Source organism: Agelaius tricolor, unplaced genomic scaffold (assembly GCF_023055355.1).
Source record: "Agelaius tricolor isolate 1412-34295 unplaced genomic scaffold, bAgeTri1.0.p SCAF_6, whole genome shotgun sequence".
Classification (NCBI taxonomy): Eukaryota; Metazoa; Chordata; class Aves; order Passeriformes; family Icteridae; genus Agelaius; species Agelaius tricolor.
This window is the reverse complement of record NW_027269266.1, coordinates 43578448-43602258: the sequence shown is the minus strand read 5'-3', so window position 1 is coordinate 43602258 and position 23811 is coordinate 43578448. Positions and strand designations below refer to the sequence as shown.

Here is a 23811-nt window from a genome sequence, read left to right as displayed (position 1 = left end):
CCCTGTCTCCCTCCGCCCTGGGAGCCGGGCACTATTTCTCCTCCTCCCTCTGCCTGCCCTGAGCGCCGGGCGCCTATGGAATGCCGCGCGCGGGGCCCGGCCGCGGCGGCAGGATACACAGCCGGGCCCGGCGCTCGCTATAAGAACCTCCTTGTGAGCGACGCCATTTTAAGCCTCTCGCTCGTTTCGGCGCTGGGAGCAGCGGCGGCGGCGGCGCTCGGGGGACAGAAACACCGCCGCCCCGTACGGTCGCCACCCGGGAGCCAGCGGCGGGGGCACCGCCGTGAGCGAGGAGGAGGAGGCGGCGGGGGGGACGAGGAAGGAAAGACGGACCGGACCGGGGTCGCCCGGGCAGCAGCAGCAGCAGCAGCCGCCGCCGCCAGAGCCTGGGGGGACCCTGCGCTCTCCCTTCCTCCAACGTTAGTGCCGCTTTCTCTGGCGGGAACTTGGGGCAAGCCCAAGCGGGGTACCCCCGCGGCCGTGAGGGGGTCCGGGGTGTGCCCGGCGGGAAGGACGGGGCTGGGGGAGGGGGGGAGCGGGGGTGGGAGAGAGGTGGGGGGGCAGGAAAGGAAGAGAGCGAGGGCTCTTGGTTTTGGGAGGTCCGGACAGCTGCGTGGCTGCAGGAGCGGCAGCTGCGGCTCCCGAGGTGTCTCTTGGGAAGCTCGTCCTGGGGCGAGGGGGTGGCTGCTCTGGGCTGCGGGAGAAGGCGAGTCCATGCTCCCGGCTCCGCTCTCGTTTGCGGCAGAGCCCGGGGTACTTTAATGACCCTTTTTTATTATCATTTTAGAGGTTCTTTCCCCTCCCTTTTAGGGGAGAACTAACTCGCTGGTGGGCTGCAGATCCGCTTTGGCGATAGGAGGGGGATGAGAGCAGGGTACGGGTTTATTTGTACGGAATATAATTAATCACGGTCACTGCAGTCAGCGGGAGATAACTAATCTGCTGCCTTGTGGGGTTTCGCTTTTAGTGGCATTGCATATTTGCTGGAGAGGCTGTGCTGCTGCTTCTGTGTGTCACCGAAATTAAGCTTCCCCGGAGCTGGGAGGCATCACATTAAGTTTTTTAACACCCGCCTTTTCGGGGTGTTGTAGGGGGCGGCGTGGGGGCTCCCACGCTGCGAGGGGAAGCGCCCGCTGCTTCCCGTGGCCGGCCGGGGGGAGCGCGGCGGCTCCAGGCTCCCCAAGTACTGCGTTCCTGAGGTGTGGGGATCAACTCGCGGCTACTCCCTGAACTATCTAGGGCACTTACTTCTCTAGGAACGGTGTGTTGTTTTGTGGTTTGTTGTTCGGTTTGGTTTGTTTAGTTGGGTTTTTTTTTTTTAAACAAAGCTTAGTTCATTTCTAATGTGCATGATTAGCTGCTCCTAGAGCAGCAAGTTTTCTTAAATTTAACAAAACCTTGCATTTTTCCCTAGTTAAAACTCGATGTGGGACGTTGGGCCGTTTCTTTTTGTGTCTCTTTCCAAAAACCTTCTCTGAAAATTATCCTAACTGGAAAGAGAGGACAGACTGTGTGAAGGTACCACGGGCAACTTACTTGTGACTTTAGGAATAGCAGTGTTGATCTTTGTAACCAGCTACTTCTTGATCTCTTTCTCATGGAGCAGCCATTGTTCTGACACTCTGTATATTCCAGACATCTGTGGTCCTCCCATCCCCCAAAGTATGCAAGTGGTGAATGGAAAGAGGCTGGGCTGGTATGCTGAGGTCGACGGACGGAAATCAAGGAGGGGTTTTAGTAAAACAGGATCTTTATGTACTGAGGCTACAGTAAAGGCAAAGACAGAGAAAACTAGCTGAAAGAGTGTCGGGGTTTTCTTGATCTAAGTTCACACACCAGTCAGCAACTTCATAGTTATGATTTTGCTTCTGAATGATAAAAAGATACTACTGCAAGGCTCAAAAAAAAAAAAAGCCTAAACGGCAAAACTTACTGGTGTGTATTGGCCCAAGTTGTAATGTGAGTTTCAGTACCTAACAGTCCAGGAACCTAATGTTGATCTTGCACTTTTGATAAAAAGATGCTGACAGCTGCAGGTATGTGACTGCTGTGTCGTTTGTCTAATGGCTGGTACTGTTGCAAATGAGGCTGCTTAGGTATTCAGGCAAGAGTTTAAAGCTCTCTAAATTCAGCTGTTCAATTCAAAATTACACTGTCTCATTGTTCTGGAATTGTTCTAAAGAAGTGTTATATTTGTTCATCTCTTAGTTCAGATATTTTCTATACAGGTGTAAACTGATATCCAGGGGAATGTTCATTTTCGTCTGTATGGCTGATAATTTCACAAGGTCTAGGGGAGAAATAAGTAAAAACACTATGTTGGAAAGGACAATGCCATGCACGATAGCTTCTAGGAGCAAGGATTTAATACAAAGTAAAGCTTGATTGGAAAAATCAGTTCTTCAAATGCTGTGTTACAGCCTTATCAACCCAAGTTTGCTTTTCCTTGGCTAAGCTATAAATAGAGTGGGCTCTTTGCATGGTGTATGTCTACTCTGGACACCAGTATTTTGCTCTGACTGTGGTGTGTCAGTGAGTGGCTTACCAAACCTTGGCTGTGAAACCAGCTTGCCCTTCAGGCATAATGACTTATTTTCTGAAACATCTGTCCATCTGTAATGACTCTACATCTGAATTAGCATCCTGAAATACCGTGTTCTGAAGAGTTAGACTTGAGGTTTTGGGGATGTTAAGGCAGGAGGTTAGTACTAGTGGTGTTCTGATTTTGCAGTGTTTTCAGGGGTGGAAAGAATGGAGCAGGAAATATGGCTGCTGGAGGCTTCTGTCTCAGAAACTGAAGTCTGAATGTGCTGTCTGAAACTCCTGCATAAGGATGTTTCTGCAGAGTCTTGTCTAGTAGGCAGACTAGTGTGCAAATACAGCAGTAATCAAAATCACTTACCTTAATTCATAGTTAAACTGGTAATGCTGGGGTTGTGGTTATCCTGCAGTTGCCTGCAGCAAAACTTGTTCTGTGACTGTGGTAGCCTGCATACCATGGCAGGAAAATCAGGACTGACCTTACTTATCTTGAACATCATACTTCACAAAGCCTGATAAAACCTGTGAGAAACTGTGCAGGCAGCTGTGACTTGCTCCTGTGTCCTCAAAACGTGCACTTGCAAACTCTGAGCCCAGTGCCTTGCTGGCTGACTGGGTGGGAACCTAGAAATGGTAAACTTGGCAGTAAGTATTGTGTGTGTGATGCTTCTTGTCTCTTTAGATAAAATTATTTTCCTGGAAGGGCAGTATTTCTGATTTTCCAATTAAGCACCGATTGAATTGGCTAGACTTGCCAACATAAGGCAGCCTGACAGTGGTTAACTTCTAATATCCATTTCTGGCACTTGATTCCAAGGTAAAACTTGGTGTAGTCTGTGATCAGGCTTTAGCCCAGGAGGGTAATGTGTTAAACTGTGCTGGTGCTGTGTAGCCTGTGCTGCCTCACATGAGAAGAAAGTAGCCAGAAAGGTTGTTTCAGTTTTTGGGGCTTTGTGCTTTTCTTTCTTTGCTGACGGGTAACTTCAGGTGCAAGGGAGAGAACTAATGGAAGTCTTATTCTGGCATTTCTGTCTGTGTGGCATACCAAGTAGATAAGGTGAGCAGGTGAAACATACCTGTAGCTCAACCTGACCTCCTGAGTCTGTTTACTCCAATGTGGAAGCAAATTCATCCTGTGCTTTCGTTCCCTTGGGAAGTTTGGGTGCACGTGTTAGTTTACAGCAGAATTTTTTGTTCCTATTCCAAGTTAACATTAGGAAATAGTGTACATTGGCTGGATTGGTATTGCAGAAGTGAAGTGCTTGCTCTGTTACTTAATACTAAATTAACTCTGGAGCCTTGTTTGAGGACTGACGTAGAAGAGTGAAAGAGTTAATCTCATATTCTGTGTTGCTGCATTTAAAAAACGGTGTGAGGTAGCTGGATTTTGCTGGAGCTGGCAAATGCACTGTGTGCACTGTACGTGTAGTATTTGCTGGAACCAGCATTTCTGGGCTGACTTACTGTGCTAAATAGACTTGTATAAATTGGAGAAGTTTGCCAACTCTGCAGCAACTGTAGAAAGTAGTTCTGTATTGTCCTGGTAACATTTCAGGTGCCCTCCAGTGGCCAGAAATTTTAACATCCTAAAGGTGCTGCTAAATGCAGCTCCCTTATCAGTTTGCCTAAATTAAGAGTGAGTTGAAGAAACATCTTCTAGTGTCAGAATTCATTAGCATGTTTGTTGTTTGAACAGTCCTTTTTGGAGTGTTGGTGTGCCTTATTGTAAATACAGAGTTACTCTGACAGACAAGCAAAGACAGCTGCTTTCAGATTCATAAGTACTTTGTCAGTGTAATTATGACTGATCACTCTGTTCTTTTAAACTGTAGAGATTAATGTTTAACATCCAAGTTCAGGGCTGACTGTGTGATTGCAGTCTAAGAAGAAACTGGATTATGGGTAGATACTTCCTCGTTTGGGAGAGAGATGGTTTGCTGAGTTGTTCCTGTGTTGGTGTGGAAGTGAGTGTTTCAAGCCATGCACAAGATTGTGTTAAATGACTGCAGAACCATTGTCTTTTTGATACACAAAACCATGTGGGCAGGGCAACTTGAGGGCTGGCAGTGGTTTTGTCCCTGAACTTTGAGTGTTAAATGAAATGTGGTATAATATTTGTCTGAATTATTATATGTTGCCTCTAAATGATCACAATGGCAACTTTTTTTTTTTTTGTGTGTGACTAGGTAAGACTAAAGAATGAATTTTGATCCTGTCTACTGCCAGCTCTCTACTACAGTCACCTTACTCAGTGATAAGTATGGGTACATGGACCAAAAGCTGTAAACCACTGCATATTTATTACTTAAGTCCTGCTGGCAGACTAAACTTGGATAGAAACACTGGCTCATCCCTCACCAAGGAAGGTGGGAGTGTGCATAATGTACATATCTGTGTCTTGCAAATAAAAGGTGGGAGCTCTCTAAGCTGTGATAATAAAACTCCTCTCAATGTTTTGACCAGCCATGAGGATACTCAAACTTAGTGAATGCTGCACAAAGCCCTAGTAGGAAGTGTGTGCCAGTGACCCACAGATCCCAAATCCGTTGCTGAACAGAAGTGATTAGTAACTGTTTCGAGTTTGTTTGTTTGTGGTGCTGGTACTTAGTTGCTCAAAATAATTAAGACATGAGAGTATTTGGGTTGATAATCTTGTTATGACTTAATGCAAGTTCATAAACTTGAAACTGTCATACCAGTCCTCTAATACTGAGCTACAAACTGCTGTTAGGGGATTGATATGTACATTATGTGAGGAAGTTCATTACTTTTGTTCTCAAGTTGGATGTGTAACACCAGAGTTGTGTTTGAAGCAGTTTTCACATCATAACATTTAAGATTATGATCAGCTCCTGTCTTGGACAGTCAGGAAGATACTTAAGTGCTTGAGGTCTATTTTGCCAACTAATAAAGTGAAAGTTTTTGCTAATGCTATGTTATACTTGCTGATGAAAAGCTCTCTTAAATCATTACTTTCAAACATGAACTGCTGATTTGTCAATTTGAAGGCAGCTGCTGCTTATAGCTCTTAGAAGCAACCAGAATTTTCTAGAAAGGACAAATAAATACCTAGGACAGAGAGTGTTTTGTTTGCAGATCCTGTTAGAAGCTCCTGGTATAGTTGTCCGTGATTCTGAATGTAAAGGATTGGGTTGACAGACCCCTTGTAACTCCTGAATGTTCTCTGGGAAAAGGGTGAAATAACTGTGCTGTGGATTCAAACACTTAATTTCTGAAGTGACAAGATCCAGTACTGTGAAATTTCAGCTCCTGCAGTATGGTTTTAATTAAGAGTATGTGACTGAAGAGGTGCTTTCTTTACATTGCATAGGGTGCCCAGCCATGTGCCTCTGGCCAGCATCAAGCAAAATTATGTAGGGGACTGCTGATAAGAAATTATGGTGGTAGGTAAACTTCAACCATTTAGAAGTTACAAGTTTAAAAGTCCATTTAGACATACCTGTGTGTCCATCAGTCTGTAATTCTGCCACAGTTTCTCTAGAATGTCTGTCCTAAAGAGTGAAGTACTGTGCATCTCCTTTCTTTCAAAAGGAAAACGTTTATATGATATTGCTAGCCTCATGTTTGGAGAGGTTTCCTAGCTGGTTCTACAGTTTCAAAGTTCATCTTCTGGAATGATAGTGCAGATTGGTGCCAGGATGAACTTCTATTTCTTTTTTAGTAACTTTCCTGATGTGCTTGTTCTGAATTCTCTTCCAAGTTCTCATCATTTTGTACTTTAGTTTTCTGAGGTATTTGTTGGCTGATAGTGCCTCTCAGACCACTGTTAGCTCTTGCTTTATTGAGAATTCTAATGGGTTGCTTTTAAAAAGGTACTTAAACCTTAGTGCCTGTGAAAACCCCGATGAATTGCACAAGCTGTTAGTGCCTTCATGCTGTGTTAGTTGCTCAGAGCACAGCACTGACAGGGCTGCAGCTGGAAGTGAAATCTCTGACCTCCACTTCTGGTACCTTTTGTTACCTGAACTGTCAGTCCGGGCAAAGTTGCTCTTCAGCAGTTGATTAAAGCTACCCACATTCTGGGTGGCTTTCTGTACTTCAGGTGAGCAAAACAAAATGTGGCTCTTGCTACACTTACATTATAGTCACAAGTGCACTAGAAACTTAGTAGTTGTTGAACGTTGCAAGCTAGGCAGAGGTAGGATTCTTTACTAGCCTGCTTTCACTTTTAGGGGGAAGGGAAAGGTAAAATAGGTGAGTGTCCTGTCATATCGGAACACTCTGTAGTGCTCCAGACCTGAAGTCTGTCAGACTGGAACTTGACAGCTGTTGTAAAGTTCTTGTGGCCCCTTTCCCTCCTCTATCACATTTGCTTAAGACTCTGTTGACTCCAAAACAAGCCTTGAGTTTTTTGGAAGTTGTAACTTAAGTCTTTCCTTCAGTAGACATTTTTTGAGGAACATGTTCTGTTTTTAGATACAGCTAACCCAGTGTTTTAGTCAAGGCTACCAGACTGCCTGCCTTTGAGTTCCATCAAGCAGTTGTAATCAACTTGGAGAAGTATAGCAAGAAGGAAATATTTACATGTGGTTTGCTTCAGCCACTGGGCATTTGAATAGAAACTCTGTACTCTGTACTCTTGGTCTTAGGTTGCTGATATAATGTGTTGCCTCTCTATTTTCAGTTATTTTTTGTGTGGCATGAAGTGAACTCTTATTAAAAAAAAACCCTTACAAAAGCTAGTATAGGGAGGTTTTTCTGCCTTTGTTACAGAAAGGAATTTTTAGATAATTTCTAAGGCAGAAGACAAAGGCTGAGAAGCCAGGACAATTGATGTAATAGCAGTCTGAGATGCCTAGAGGAAAAAGGAAATAATGAATTGGAAATGAAGCAGCAAAGAAGAATGGCTGAAATAGAGGTGACTTGCAGCGAGCGTTGGCAGATCAGCACCCCTCTCCCACTTTAAATCTGTGGGTTTATCTGAGCTAGTTTGTTGCCTCTTCCAGCATGTCTTAAGGATGCTGAAAGCTGAGAAATTGGAGCCTTTTAACCATTGAGATCAGTAAAGCACATATTCAGATTTCTTAATTTCCTGAAGTTTGTTAGGAAAAACAAACCTTAGACTTTCAGTCTTAATAAGAAGAGAATTTAAAGATCATTTTAACACTATTGCATGTTCTGGGTTCAGAGTCTAATTTATTATTATATGATTAGCTAAATCTAAGATAGCATGTATTGCTGTTTGCAAGGCATCTTCTAACTTCCTGCAGGCATCAGTAGAATGTGTTGTCTGAAGTATTCCTGCTTGGGTAAATTTGAGCTGGATGGATTACACAGGATACCGAGCTTATCGCTGGAAAGAAGAGAAATACTTCACTAAGCAAGAATAGCTTAGTGGTTGGAGGGAGTGATGCTAACTAACAAATGTTGCTTGGAGGAGCAACCAGAGCAGTTTTCCCACAAGGTATAGTTATTAATGAGTTTGTTCAGTTGCAGTCTAGGATCAGTAGGATTGATTTCAGTGTGTGGCATTCAGGTCAAGATTACTGGTAGCTCTTAGTTTTCAGTGGAACTTCTGAAATAGTTCAAGTTGCTACACCTTGGCACAACACTTGAATGTAGTAATACTGCTTCATCTCTTGCCATGGCACTTCTTCTGAAGTAGTAATGAAGGCTATAGATGAATGTTTCTACTGTGTAACCAAAACCAAAAAAAAAGTAGAAAAGTTTTAAAGCTGTGAAAGCCTATAGTTTTTTTTTTCTTGTTAGAGGAATAAGACTGCATGGTTTGACTTGTTTCCTTTTGGTATTACATACTGTCCAAGTTTCTTCCACTAGGTTAAGATGTTTTGTCATAAGCCACCTGAAGACATTTTTACATAGTATTAAAAATCACCCTGTTAAAAGCAGAAGATATACTGACATTAATATAAAATACATGAAGTTTTATACTCCTGTTCCTAGTACTGATAATAAAGTAAACCTTAACTTCTCTCTAAAAATATCCAAGTGGTGCGTTGCTTTGTTTAATGTGATAATTTACAGCCCATAATCATTATTCAGGAGCCACTTTGCAGTGAATTTCATAGTAGCTTTTGTCCATTCAAGTCCTTAAACCACTGGTGTGCAAAAGTCAGTATTGGTGGCTGACTAGTTTCCCAATAGTCAAGGCCTTCTAATACTTGCATATAACTAACTTCAAAATAATCTACACTCACTGTATGTGGCTGTTTCTTTTAGAGGGGACAGGGTGGCTGAGGACTGCAGATGCTATTATTGGGGACAGAATATGGGAATGCTCTTCAGTATTTGTTTTCTGGATATGGAAATACATCCCAGGAAAACTGTTGTTTGTAATCCTCTGTGGTATCTTTGTACAAGAAAAATAAATCTTTTAAAAATGCAATTTTCAGAGTGAAATTCAAGCACATTCTGTATCTATTTTCAAATAAAGTATCTTCTGTTATTTTTTTTTTCAAAAAATTGTAAACCCCAGCTGTCATTCCTACCACAAACTTCTAACATTCCTTAAAACACACAGCACCAAAACTGTCCTTCCAGGAATTCTTACCAATCTTACAGAAGAGTCTGGTACGTGAAGGACCTCCAAAATTACCTACAAAGGTACTTTTACCAGAGCTCAATACAGCAGCCAGATAAAAACTCCGTTTTCTTTAGAACCTGTGGGTGGATATGGGAGGAGAGAACTTTATCCACATTTGGATAAGGAATAATTAAAAGCTTTCAGCGGTTTGACTCACGTCTTCGTGAGATGAAGATCAGTAGCAGTAGGTCTGTCTGTTGTGTGTTTGTATCTGGGGCTTAGGGTAGACCAAAAATTGCTTAGAGACAGTTCAGCCACTCCTGCCTAAAGTGCCTTTATACCATGAAAGCTTTTTCCCTGATGTTTCCACTGTCAGTATTATCTTGCTTGAATAATTCCTCCTCCCCCACATTTTGTTTTCTAGAAAACAGGCTAACAGCTTCCAGGGGAAGATTAAAAAGGGTTGTTTTGTTTTGATTTGTTTTTTAATTCCTTAATTGGATGTATTTTCCAAATTCCCGACTTGAAAACTAAGGTTAATTAGGAAGCTTCTGCTACATTAAGAACTGAAATACAAGGACTTGGGTTCTAGAAATGAGTGCTCTGGTGTTACCAGCTGTGGAACTGCTGTTGCCTGTATATTTTGGCTATGGACTTTTGTTAAGCAGATACACAGGCAACATCATTCGCAAGCAGCAAAGACCAGTTATAAAATCAGACCCAAAGGATGCTTTCAGTAACACCTTGGGAATGATTGCAATGACTTCAGAGCACTTGGAGAAAAACAGTTTTTCAGTACAGGTGTTTCTCTTCCCTTGTGTGTAGGTGATACACATTTTTAACTGCTGTGACTGTCAGAAGATGAGCAGCTTGTTCTGTGTAAGCAAATGCTATCATTCAGAACTGGTGGGGAGTTTAAAGGTGCAGTTGCTTGGCCTGTCCCAGGTGAGACAAAGAAAAAGAACAGGATAACATGGTCAGGCAGGGTGTTTGTGTGCAACAGTTCATGGTGTTTGGATGGATCAGTCTGGGTTTCTTGTGCAAGTTTTAGTAACAAACTGCTCTCAAACAAAGGATTTGTGGCAGACTTGCAGACTTTGACTTGCTTCAAGAAGAACTGCTTAGCAGATCAGTCAGGGATAATTTGAGTCAGTCTTAAAGAAGAGAATTGTTCAGATTTCAGAACTACTGTAGGCAACTGTTCTCCAGAATCAGAAATTAATATCTAATAAAAACACATGATCAGAAATAATACCTAATACTTCTTTCATTCCTTTTGAAAATCAAGAAAATTGAATTGTCTTCTGTAGTAGATAGAAATTATTAGCTCGTGTGCCTTCTAAGCTTGCAGATGCCACATAATACAGCCCAGTGCAAGGTCTTGAATTGCTCTTCACATGAGTTGTTTAATACATAGTCTAAAAAACCCTAACCTTCATTTAAACCCAAAGCTGATAATGCTTGCTAAGCAAGTGGATGGTCTCATGGGGCAGGAGGAGCTTTTTGAGTAGAGTCCCTTAACTCCTAGCAGTACATTCATGTGAACTGTATAACGTGATATTTATCAGAATTCCCACTTCTGAGTGCCTGCTAGCCTTCAAAAATTGTGAAGCTTGCAGCCCTGCTGAAGTTTGTTTGTAAAGTATACTGAGGCCTTCTGTCTCTTCCTGATGGTCGAGGTGTGTGTGGCTGACCTTGTACTGATCCATTTTGTCAAGAAAATGAGCAGCACAAATGTTTGTAGCGAGCCTGGTGGTGTTGCTCCCTTTGTAAATGTGTTGGTTCACCTTGAGAGTGACAAACAGGAAGTCAAAGCCAGCAGCTTGCCTGGACTCAGTTTACCCCTTTGTAAAATTTAAAAAGAATGTGAAGCAAAAGATGAGAGAATGTTTACCTGCAGAAAACCTAAAACCAAACCATGGCTACTTTTGTTTGGCACTTACTTTGAACTACTAGGATTAAACCCAATTCCTTATCTAAACAATAATAAAAAAAGCTACCAGGAATTGCTGGGGGGCTGCAGGTGTGTGAAATGCAGATCAGGATGTTGGAACTTGCAGATGCAACTAGCAGGCTGATCTAGGGTCAGCATTCTAAAGATTGAATGTCACTGGAATGCATTTCTGAACACTTCATATTCTTCATTGCTATTTTGTAGATGTTCTTCAGTGTTGTTTTGGAACAATGCTGCTGTTCAGTGGCTACTCTGGTCTGTTGGATTTTGCCTAATGGTAGAGCTGCTCTTTGATCTCTTCAGGCTGCAGAAATTGAAACAGCGATTTCAGAGTGCAGCTGCTATAGGTCAGTTGCCTTCATTGATGCAGAATTCAGCAGTGGAGAAAATTATAAATGTTCTTCCCAAGCCCCCTTACTGTGTATGGAAATCTCAGGTGGTAGTAAATGTCTCAAAGCAGTCACTGCTCTTAACATAGTGGTAGATGAAACAGTCAACCTCAAAACCAGTTTGGTGATCCTTTTTTTAGCACAATTCTGATGGAGGAGATGGGAAAGTTTATGGTAAAAATAAATCTTTTGTGCTAAGCATATTGGAAGTTTCATATAGCAGCTAGAACATGCCAAATTTTTTATTGGAAGTGTCACATCTGACTTAGAGTGTGGACTGCAGGGAGCAAAGATACAAATTTTACTGTTACTGCTATTCCCTTTCTGTTTGGAAGGTGTTAATGGAACTCAAAAAGTAATGCAGAAGACCTGCAAAGAGCTATCAAGCTTTTGTATAGGCGCTTTCTCAACTTAGCTACTCATTAGAATTTTTTAATCAGTGGTGAACTGACAGTGAGACTTAAGTTTTTCTTTGCCACTACCACTCTCAAACTCCTAACAGCATGTTGGAAGAATCTATGGGTAAGGGCCTGGAAAAAGTGTGTGTATTTTCAGCACATCCTCCATGCCCATTGTCAAGAGCAGACTCTGAGTTGGCCAGTCTCTTCCAGGCTGTGGAGAAGGACCAATTTAGAGTTTCCAGCTGCACAGCAGGATGGTTATTGTATGTTGTGTAATGTCTTATATCAGCTTAATGCTGTTTATCTGCTGCAGATGCAGATCTACTACCCATTTTAAAAGAGCCAGGGAAGGGTTGCTGCCAAAAGTTGTGGGAGTGCAGTCAGGACAAACAGCGCTGGCATTTGTACAGCCAAGCAACAAGATTGCTCAGGAGCTGCTGGAGTATCTTGCAGCTGGCTCAGAGTCCGTGAAATATAAGTTTGTCCCACCTACCCTGTGAGACTTTTAAAACTGCAGGCCTGCCCTCTGTTTAATTATGATTTTCTAAAAGGTGCTCCTGAAGGAAACTCTTCAACTGGAAATCTGTCTTTACACAAATCCAGCAAAGTCAGGCGGACTTTGTTCTCCTGACGCAGCGCTGCAGACCTGTCCTTTCAGGGGTTAGTGCACTGCCTTTACTTCATCGTGCAGGAATGTTTGGATCGGCACAGCTCTAACACCTAACAGCACAGTGGAAGCTGACTGCTGCAAGAGATGGTTTTGCTCCCTGCACAAGCTCCCACTACAAATGTCTCTGCTTGGCTGGCTCCCAGAATAGGCTGTCACCAGCTCTGTGTCTGTGCTGGAATCAGTGTGGGACTGTGGGGGGAAGGGGAGCAAATGAAATAAAAAGTGACCTGTTGTGGAGCTGTAGCCTTTCTAGGTTAGTGAAGAGACAGGTACAGATACAAATACTTCCAAACTGTTTGGTGATATTGAATAGAGATTCATAGTGAAAATTTATATAGGGCATTTGATCATATTTCAGCCTCCTTGCCCCAATTATCTTGGTTTTCTGTGCAAACAATAAAAGTGTGTTCAACTGAAGGACAGGATTTTTTTGGTTTTTTTTTTTAATGAGGGTGGTTCAATTTTTAGTTTTAACTTCGATGAAGGTTTTTTTGTAGGAAGAAGCCTTTATTCTTAAGGCACAGGGAGGGAATAAACGAGGAAGTGCAGTTATGACTCTTTAGGTAGTCTTTGTGCAACTTGCCTTACATTGTCATTTCAGCTTTCCCCATGAAAATTCATGTTGTAGCCCTGTATCAGACAGTTTTTCTAGTATTTTCTAAGTAGATTATCTTTGAGGGAAATGAGGAAGTGTGACATTTAGCCATTGTCTTTGTGGCATTTCCAAACTCTGGAATTTAATGTCTGGACTTCATCTTATGCAAAGATGGAGGAGTGAAAAATAGCTCTGTCATGGTCAGTCTTCAGTTCTTGTTCTCTTGTAGCTCTGAGAGAATATCTTACACATAACCTGACAGAAGAAGTCTGGGTGATACATTGAGTTCTTTTGCATGTCTGTCCATGGAGGTTTGCTAATTAGCATTGGAGTATACTCACTGTGATAATGAAATGGCAAGATGTGCCAAGTCTTAGTTTGCAATTCCAGTGTTCTGATGTGAAATCCTGTCTTACTAGCTCTGATTAGTGTTTAATAAGTTCTAACCTTGCTCTTTTTTAGGATCTCTGAAAGGGTGCAAGGAAGAGTTCTGGGAGCATAACAAGGAACATGGCAACTCAAGGTACATAATGCATTACAGTTTCTGTTACTAGAATCTAGAAGACTCCTTATCCCTCTCTTTTCAACTTTTCAAAGGTTGAATAGCATCTGCTCTATTACAGTAATTAATACCTTACACTGGAAATCAAACCTTCAGACAAGTTTCTTGTAAGTTTGTTGTAAGGTCAGGATAGCCACAATAGCAGTGATTGTTCTGCCTGTTCCTCAGGTTTACATGTCTGCCTTGGTTCAACATATAGTCTCAGTTTAAAGTTGCTGCTCACTTGCAGTGCTGGGTTGATGAAATTGTTTATAACAGCTTATTTTAATTTAAAATCTCTGTCATCTCTTGTAGGATTAATACATGCTGCAGCAATTGAACTAAACTTAATTGTTCACCAATGATTTCTTACAGCTGACTTGATGGAGCTGGATATGGCAATGGAGCCAGACAGAAAAGCAGCAGTCAGTCACTGGCAGCAGCAATCATATCTGGACTCTGGTATCCATTCTGGGGCCACAACAACTGCTCCCTCCTTGAGTGGCAAGGGAAATCCTGAAGAAGAAGATGTGGACACAACACAAGTGCTGTATGAGTGGGAACAGGGATTCTCTCAGTCCTTCACCCAGGAGCAAGTTGCAGGTAAGGCCTTTTCTGTCACACCAGTTTGCTTGGACCAGCAGTTTAATAATATAGAAACCTAACTTTATTTATTTACCTAACTACTCAATTACTGCCAGTCTGGATGATGAGCTTTTTATCCCTAGTTTGAGATTATGATGATTTGCCTTGTTTTCAGATATTGATGGCCAGTATGCAATGACTAGAGCTCAGAGGGTGCGTGCAGCTATGTTCCCTGAAACCTTGGATGAAGGAATGCAGATCCCATCCACACAGTTTGATGCAGCTCATCCAACCAACGTGCAGCGCCTGGCTGAGCCATCCCAGATGTTAAAACATGCTGTTGTTAATTTGATAAACTACCAAGATGATGCTGAACTTGCAACTCGTGCAATCCCAGAACTGACCAAACTGTTGAATGATGAGGACCAGGTAAGTATTTTCTTTGCCTGGGTAAAGCTTGCATTTGGGGCACCTTCAATGACCTTAAAACTAAAAGCTTTATTCAAACACTTGTGTTAGGTGGTGGTGAACAAGGCTGCAGTTATGGTTCATCAGCTGTCCAAAAAGGAAGCATCTCGCCACGCCATTATGAGATCTCCTCAGATGGTGTCTGCCATCGTACGTACCATGCAAAACACAAACGATGTGGAGACAGCCCGGTGTACTGCAGGGACACTACACAACCTCTCACATCACCGTGAAGGCTTGTTGGCAATCTTCAAATCAGGAGGCATCCCTGCTTTGGTTAAAATGCTGGGGTATGTGCACTACTGAGGCAATGCTTGTGTTTTGCAGTTGGGTCTGCTAGGAGTAGGTACTCATGAGGATTTTCCCTTCTTCAGGTCCCCAGTGGACTCTGTGCTGTTCTATGCCATTACAACTCTTCACAATCTCCTGTTACATCAGGAAGGAGCCAAGATGGCTGTCCGTCTCGCTGGTGGGCTGCAGAAAATGGTGGCCTTGCTCAACAAGACAAACGTCAAATTCTTGGCCATCACAACAGACTGCCTTCAGATTTTAGCATATGGCAATCAAGAAAGTAAGGTGGGTACCTCTGGTGCTGAAGTAGTTAAAATGAGCAAGCTTGTGATGAATGGCCTGACAGTTCTTGTGTACTGACCTCCTGACTCTGAATCTTCAGTCACATGCCACTGGCTTTTGCCAGTCATTCCTGACCTTGCAAGAGGGGAGGGATACAGGAATTATCTTGCAGAAATGCTGCTGTTCTTATAGTGAGACTATAAAACTTACAGTCCACATAAGCAGATGGGAATGTTTTTTTAGGGAACTGTAACCACAAGGGGTGTAAGCCAGCAACGTTTACTACCTGCTGACATGTGTAGGAAGTGACAGACAAATATTATTTTTGCTGTCTTTCAGCTGATTATTCTGGCAAGTGGCGGACCCCAGGCTTTAGTAAACATAATGAGGACCTATACTTACGAGAAACTATTGTGGACCACAAGTAGGGTGCTGAAGGTGTTGTCAGTCTGCTCCAGCAACAAACCTGCTATTGTTGAGGCTGGTAAGTACATTGTACTCATTCTAACTTAAAAATCTATGTAGTGCTTTGGGATTAGTTCATTCCACCAAAAACAGAAACTGCCAGCATCTAAAAATGAACTTGGGTTGGTCCTTAAGGCCATAACCAGGTTTGGAGGCCTTTAGTATGCAGAAGTATTAAAGGGTGGCTGTTTTTAGTAACTCCACTGGTTGTTAACTATTAGTGGCTGAGCTGAGTTGTTGTCAGGATGCCTCCCTGAGAATATGCACACATTTAAAAGGCTCAGCGTCACACAGGGAGTTTCAGGGGGTTGTTATTTTCCTATGAAGAAGGGCTAGGGCCCCAGCCATATTGTGATATTGACAAGAAGGATCCAAAAGCTTGTGAGATTTTGCACTTAGATGTCAAGGAAGAGAAGGACCTGACTGCTCATAAGGTGAGCATCAGAGGATGGTGTCAAATCTGAGTAATGGTGTCAAATCTGTACCATCTTCCAGGTGGGATGCAAGCTTTGGGGCTCCACCTCACAGATCCAAGCCAGCGTCTTGTCCAGAACTGTCTCTGGACTCTGAGAAATCTGTCAGATGCTGCAACAAAGCAGGTAAAGGGCTTGTCTGAGGGATCAAGAGCAAAAGTCAACGTAGCGAAAAAGAAGACTTAACTTTTTCTTCCCTCTTTTTCTGCAGGAGGGCATGGAAGGCCTTCTAGGAACTCTAGTTCAGCTTTTAGGATCAGATGATATTAACGTTGTGACTTGTGCCGCTGGCATCCTTTCTAACCTTACATGTAACAATTACAAGAACAAGATGATGGTGTGCCAGGTTGGTGGCATCGAGGCTCTGGTGCGTACAGTCCTCCGGGCTGGGGACAGGGAAGACATCACGGAACCTGCGATCTGTGCGCTCCGTCACCTCACCAGCAGACACCAAGAAGCAGAGATGGCTCAAAATGCAGTACGTCTCCATTACGGGCTCCCAGTGGTGGTGAAGCTGTTGCACCCACCCTCACACTGGCCTTTGATCAAGGTAAATAATGGTTAAAAGCTGCCAGAGCTGAAACTGAAAACTGTTCTCTTTAAAACATAACTTTAAAAGTGAAAAATTCTTTGTCCCCACGGTGTTGGGGATACAATTTATTTGCTGGAGAAGTTGCTTCACTTGAGCAACTTAGTGTTTACTCTTAGAGATTTAAACATTTGAGATGAACTGATTAAAAAAAGAAGTCACTAACAGCAAGCACACCTGTCCTGCTCTTTTATTCCCCACCTGCTCCTTACCTGCAGGCTACTGTTGGCTTGATCCGCAACCTGGCTCTGTGTCCTGCGAACCACGCCCCGCTGCGTGAACAAGGTGCTATCCCAAGGCTAGTGCAGTTGCTGGTTAGAGCACACCAGGATACCCAGCGACGCACTTCCATGGGCGGGACACAACAGCAGTTTGTGGTGAGTGCCCTCCTTCACACTGCACCTCTCAAAGTTCTCTCCAGCTCCCCATTGTCAGTGCACCTCAGTCCTGTAGTGCTTGGGCTAAAGAACTGTTGTCCCATTTGCTCTAGTTCACATTATTATCTGTGTGCTGATAGCTCTGTCTTGGCAAACCTGAGATTTTTCTTAAATCATGGTACCAAAACAAACCTTGGTTCTTATTTTAATAACCTCTTGAGCATTCAATTCTGAATGTTAGTGCTCACAGAAATTCTAGTACTGCCTACTCTGGCAAGGCAAATAATTGTCTACCAAGAAACCAGAAGTCCCTCCTCCTTCTCAGAAGAATAGGTTTAAGAATGCTGTCACAGCTTATTGCATACTTGCAAGGGTGCTTAGACCTGTAAAAGTACTGAGAAGTTGTTCAGGCTCCGTAATTGTTACTTCTTTGGCTTCCAGGTCAGTGTGACAAGATCAGACTCAATTGGATTTTTTTTATCCTGTTAAACATATTAACAAAGGAGGGGTTTGCTTAGCACAGCAAATGGAAGCAGCATCTCCTAGTACAGGAGTTTAGTTAATTCATGCAGAGGCAAGAAGGGACCATTTTGCTACTGGTAACTGCTGTTTCCAGCTTAGTAACTGCAGGGCTAATCCAGGTTGTAGGAAAAGAGACGGTGTTTTCAGAGGGAAAGTTCATAATAAAAGCTACTGAGGCATCCCACTGGGATGCTTCACTACTGAATTTGGGTGGGTACTCTGGGTTGACTTGTAGCAGGGATGTTAAGTTTGAAGGCCAGTGCTCAGGGGAAGAGGGGGTAAATGCGGGGGATGAGTTTAAATGATTAGTTGGAACTGCTGGTTGGATTTTTGATAGTCACTTAAGAAGAGAGTATGCAATATGTCAAATTCAAAAATGCCTTTTCTCTCCTAACCAGGAGGGTGTGCGTATGGAAGAAATTGTCGAGGGCTGCACTGGAGCCCTGCACATTCTTGCACGTGATGTTCATAATCGAATCGTAATCAGGGGTCTAAATACCATTCCACTATTTGTGCAGGTAAGTGAGAACTCAGGACAGCACTATAATACATATTAGGAAAAGAAATAAAACAGCTCTTGTTGCACTTCCTGGATAGAGCTGCTAAGTCAGAGTGTGCTGAAGAGCTCGTTTCAAGTGGAAGAGCTAAAAGAACCCTTGTGTTTTGGTTGCAGTTGTTGTACTCTCCCATAGAGAATATCCAGAGAGTGGCTGCTGGTGTACTTTGTGAACTGGCTCAAGACAAGGAGGCAGCTGAAGCAATCGAAGCTGAAGGTGCAACTGCTCCTTTAACAGAACTGCTTCATTCTAGGAATGAGGGTGTTGGTAAGTGAACTTAAGGCTGGTTTCATACTTGTGTTAGAAGAGTTGATAGAAGTCTTGACCTCTACTAAAATCACTCTTCCTTTTGGCAGCAACCTACGCAGCTGCAGTGCTGTTCAGAATGTCCGAGGACAAACCACAGGACTACAAGAAGCGACTTTCTGTTGAGTTGACAAGCTCCCTGTTCCGGACTGAGCCAATGGCTTGGAACGAGGTGAGTTCTGTGATCTGTATTAGAACTTCTGTGTTCTCCGTCCTTCCACCAGTGAAGTGTAGATGCAGGCCTAGCTTTACACAGTGTGTGGTGGCTGTACCTTCTTCACTTGCTCTCTGTGTTCAGGTGCTGTGAACCTGTGGTAAGCAGCCTTCAAGCTGCTTTTTCCCTGGCAGACAGGAAGAGTCAGTTCTCTGCTGCTGCTGCTGAAGTGTGTAATGCTCATTATGCTTGCTATTGTGCAAAGCTGGCTGTATACAAGAACTTTGTACTTTTCTGTGTTGCTTGTCAAAACCTGATGAACTCTGGATGCAAAAATAGAAACATGAGTGATATGAAGGAAGCATAAATATAAAACATATCCTGTGAGGCTTCTATCAAGCCAACAATATCTGAAACAACCTTGGGCTGGGAATTCAGCTTGTCCTGAGACCTCAATACATTTGAGATTTCAGACTTGAATACGTTTGCAGGCTCATTATCATGGCATTTTTTCATTTTTAATGGACTACACAGTAAATTGAGACTGAAGTCAATCTGTGTGGATGGGACACAGAGAAGGCTTCACTCATTCTTTGTCTTCCCACAGATTCTTAAAATTCAGGAGCCTAGCTTGTCTTGTATGTATCTACTACACAAGGGGCAGTAGCCTTTAATTTGTACTATTTCAGTGCTTACTTTTCTGTTTTCCTAAAATCTCTGTGTACCACAAGAACAGATGGGGTGGGAAGCTAAAATGGATTATCTCTTTGAGACGAGTTAGACAATTGCTCTGCAAGCAGGCAATTACTTCTGTAATTGAACAAATGGAAGAGGTTCCTTCAGAACTCTTAAAGGCTCTGTTGCTGGCTTGGGAATATCTGACTTGCAGGATCTGGACAGGTGTACCTGAGGAATGTTCCTAGACCTACCCCATCTTTTTCACTCCCAGACAGAACCCTCCTTCCAGTGATCTGTGAATTCCTAAATCTGGCTATTACATGTTGGATGCAGATACTTAGCTAAAAAGGCATTTCATGTTGACAGCAGTGCTGCAGTGCTCACTGCAGAGCAGTGGTTCAAAGGGATTTAGGGCAAGCTTTACAGCTTTTTAAACTCAGAACTACTGCTGCTGGCTGAAAGAGCCGATGATAAAACTGTTTTGTAATTCTTTGTGTACACATAGACAGCGGATCTCGGACTGGATATCGGTGCCCAGGGAGAGCCTCTTGGATACCGCCCAGATGGTACGTGTCTTCTGTTCCCCCTGACTAAACTTTCAATTGGATGAAGTCAAGTCATAGGTTTTAAAGGAGAACTGCAAATGAGTGAAGAGTGAATTTACTCTTCAGCAAGGTATTGCAAACTGACAGGCAGATGGGGAACTGCCAGTTCAAATAACCCGTTTCTGCAACACCACTGGCAGCACTGAAATGGGAGCCGTATGAACATGCAAAACCAGTGTCTCTTGTCTGAGTCCTGTGGGAACACCTCCTGCTGAGCTGTTGTTTCCAGAAATCTTTTCCATTCCTTACAAATGGACTTGACAATTCCAATAGTGCAGTTTTTCTTTAAAACAACAAAGCTGGTATTGAATGCGTTAGTCTGTGAGTGTCTATAGATTTGAACACAAGCCTATCCCTAAGGATTCTGAGCTATTTTTGACTAGTCTTTCAGAAGCAAGTCTACAGTCTTGGAGCCTGGTTTTGCTGCAGTATTGTTGAATTTTAGTACTGTTGATTGTGCAGACTAATGGCTTGGCTGGAATCTGCTCGTGCTTCTGACTGCAGTGTGCTTTGTCTGCAGAATCCTACTGGAAGGCCTTTCCGAACAATGGAATAGCTGTTAAGGGCAGGCACCAGATTGTGTTGAACTTGGCTGAACTAGAAAACAATTAGATGGCTACACGATCTCCTCACACACTGATACTTGCAGCTTCTGATGCATCTAACATCTGTTAACATTATGCTTTTTTTCCCTCTGCCACCTTTAACTTTCTTAGATCCTAGCTACCGTTCTTTCCACTCTGGCGGATACGGTCAGGATGCCTTGGGTATGGACCCTATGATGGAACATGAAATGGGTGGCCACCACCCTGGTGCTGACTACCCAGTTGATGGTCTGCCAGATCTTGGCCATGCCCAGGACCTTATGGATGGGCTGCCTCCAGGTGACAGTAATCAGTTGGCCTGGTTCGATACTGACCTGTAAATCATCCTTTAGGTAAGAAGCTCCAAACTTGAATTTAAAAACAAAACAAAAAGAGAAAAACAGCTGACTGGACTGAGGACTTGGTTGGCAGGGAGGGATTGGCTCGACTGGGTCCTAGTGTGCCACAATAATGAATAAATGCTCTGGAAATACACAATGAGCACACTCCAAACTGACTTCTGCCGTGAAGTGTGGAAGTAATTAACTGTAACGTCTTGTGCACCGGCTTCATGCAGTCTTGATGTGTTACAACAGCCCTTTACGACTCAGGAGCACTGACACCTGTGTTTTTTCTCTTTGCAGCTGTATCATCTGAGTGAACTTGCATTGATTGGCCTGTAGAGTTGCTGAGAGGGCTCGAGGGGTGGGCTAGTATCTCAGAAAGTGCCTGACACACTAACCAAGCTGAGTTTCCTATGGGAACAATTGAAGTAAACTTTTTGTTCTGGTCCTTTTTGGTCGAGGAGTAATAATACAAATGGATTTTGGGAGTGATTCAAGAAACGAAGAATGCATAAGAATGAGTTGCAAGATGGAATTTATCAAACCCTAGCCTTGCTTGTTAAAAATTTATTATTTTTTTTAAATCTCTGTAATGGTACTGACCTTGCTTGCTTTGGAAGTAGCCTTTCTTTTTGCAGTAATTGTTGTTAGTTTTTTTTAAAGTCTCTCGTAGTATTAAGTTATAGTGAATATGCTACAGCAGTTTCTAATTTTTAAGGATTGAGTAAAGGTGTAGAACACTAATTCATAATCGCTCTAACTGTATTCTGAATAAAGTGTAACATTGTGTAGCCTTTTTGTATAAAAAACTAGACAAATAGAAATGGTCCAATTAGTTTCCTTTTTAATATGCTTAAAATAAGCAGGTGGATCTATTTCATGTTTTTGATCAAAAACTTTATCTGGGATATGTCTGGGTAGGGGCCAGTAAAAACTGTTTATTTGGAACCTTGTATTGGACAGTTTACCAGTTGCCTTTTATCCCAAAGTTATTGTAGCCTGCTGTGATACAGATGCTTCATGAGAAAAATGCAGTTATAAAATGGTTCAAAATTAAAGTAAACTTTTAATTCATTCTGTGTCAAATTATTTCAGATCACAAAATACATTTATGTGTTCAGAAATAGTCCTGGACTTGCACAACCACTTTAGTGGAGGGAGACAAGAATAGTTTACTAAACCCCTTTGATCCCACTCTGGCATAGTTACCCCTCATAGCCTGGAGGTTTCCTGCTGCAGTCCTCCAAGGCACCAGTCTGCCCCTGCTTTGCCTTGGCAGGGTCCTCAGCGTGGGGCAGGCATAGCCAGATGTGAGGCAACTCCACTGGTGCCAGGCCTGCCAGCCCCACTTCTCAGGGCTTCACTAAGGGTGAGCAGCCTCAGCTCCCCTCAGCACTAAGGGACAGGGAAAGATCCTTTGCCCACAAGCTCTCAGCTGGTTCAAAGCCCTTCTCAGGTGTCCTCAGTGTTCAGCTGCTGTGCAAGACAAGACCTGTGTGTGACTGGCTTCCCTTGAGGCAGCACCTGTGTGACTGCAAGGGGACAAAGTGGTTCTGAGGCTGCCGGCTCAGCCGCAGGCTGCACGTGTGCACCGTGCAGCTGTCACCAGCTCTGGGAGCAGCACTCCAGGCTCATCCACTGCAGGTAGCAGTTTGCGAGCAGGAGATCAGAGCAGGCTTTGCTGCAGAGGCTCCTGGCTCAAGATGCTGAGAGCTGAAGGCAGCCACACCAGCCTGCTTCCCCTTCTGCTGCAGAGGGAGAGGGCTCACACAAGGAATTCAGCTTTGTTCCTCTCAGCCACACTTGGCTCTTTCTTTGACTCTTACTGTAAAACACTACCCCAAATAATAGCCAGCACTTCACTCTTCCCTCTTTCTAGTAACTCCAGCTGAAAGATAGCAGTATTTGAAGTAATGTAAGAAAACAATTCCTGTAAGACACAAGGTGAAATCTGTTTACCATGGGGCTGTTTACTTGCATCCACATACTCTGGGTAATGGGGCTGTCCGAGAGTAGGGGTGTAGCAGCAGCTGTCACAGGCACCTGAGCTTGGTGGGTGCACTGACAAACTGACAGACATCAGCCACAGCACATGTGGAGAAGAATTTAACTCTAGGCACACTGAGGACCTTTCCTAGGGTACCAGCTTTTACTGGGGGATTGACAAACTGCCAGGGTCATCATCACACCTGTTCCCAACTGCAGCCAGGAGCGTTGGCAGCTGAGAACAACAGTCCACCCTTGTAGCTTAAGCTGAGCAGTGCTAGACTAAGGAGGGGCTAGCGAGTACAAACTGTGAGTAGAAACCTGGGTAACATCTATCCTTACATGCCCCACACACAGGCTCTGTGTGATCACAGTGGTTGCTACTGGTTGCTTGAGGTGAACAATATTGTCTGTCTTGATAAAAAGGTATTTTCTAGTGCCAGTCACAAGCATGAGGTGACCCCTTAATATGAACAGCCAAGGCAGTCGCCTGGTCCAAAAGATAAATGAGCATTTCTAACTAGCTTGAAATAGTGAAACACTTTATATTGTGAACTAACTCTACTATTCATTTAATTTACACTTTCAAACTGTCAAATACTTGAGCCTACATCATGTAATGCCAGCAAAGCAAAGTAGTAACCAAGAATTCATCCTTACAGGGATTTAAAAAACAAACCACCCCTTCCCCACCCCTGAACCAGCTTCCCTCCCTTCCTGAGCCAGCTCAAATTCTGCAAATGCTGCAGGATTTGCTGCTGCTGGATTGCTAAATGCTCAGCACATCTGAAGGTGTTCCTGCAGGACCAAGGTGCTGAGCAAGGTACACAACCTGCACATTTCAGAAGGATGGTCAAAAATTGTTCACTTGGGAGTCTTGATATTTTCATGTCCTACTGCTCTCAGAATTTCAAATGCCAAGGGAGCAACAGCACTGTCAACGTCAGAG

General features: G+C 43.3%; 2 protein-coding genes across 4 annotated transcripts in view; one reads left to right on the top strand and one right to left on the bottom strand.

Annotated features, from left to right (window-relative positions):
* The first annotated feature begins 113 nt into the window (after nt 1-113).
* On the top strand, nt 114-21950 carry CTNNB1 (catenin beta 1). The gene is made up of 16 exons (XM_071429591.1): nt 114-419; nt 13518-13578; nt 13972-14199; nt 14357-14610; nt 14701-14939; nt 15024-15225; nt 15562-15706; nt 16183-16286; nt 16372-16710; nt 16968-17126; nt 18047-18166; nt 18322-18472; nt 18562-18683; nt 19849-19909; nt 20665-20885; nt 21177-21950. Exons 2-15 carry the CDS (start codon nt 13566-13568, stop codon nt 20871-20873), a joined length of 2346 nt encoding a protein of 781 aa, XP_071285692.1. The 5' UTR covers nt 114-419; nt 13518-13565; the 3' UTR covers nt 20874-20885; nt 21177-21950.
* Nucleotides 21918-23811, bottom strand: part of ULK4 (unc-51 like kinase 4) — a 214152-nt gene continuing 212258 nt past the window's right edge. For all 3 annotated transcript variants that reach the window (XM_071429586.1, XM_071429588.1, XM_071429587.1), the window contains exon 37: nt 21918-23811. In XM_071429586.1, coding sequence (XP_071285687.1) covers nt 23727-23811 — 85 coding nt within the window. In that variant the 3' untranslated portion in view covers nt 21918-23726.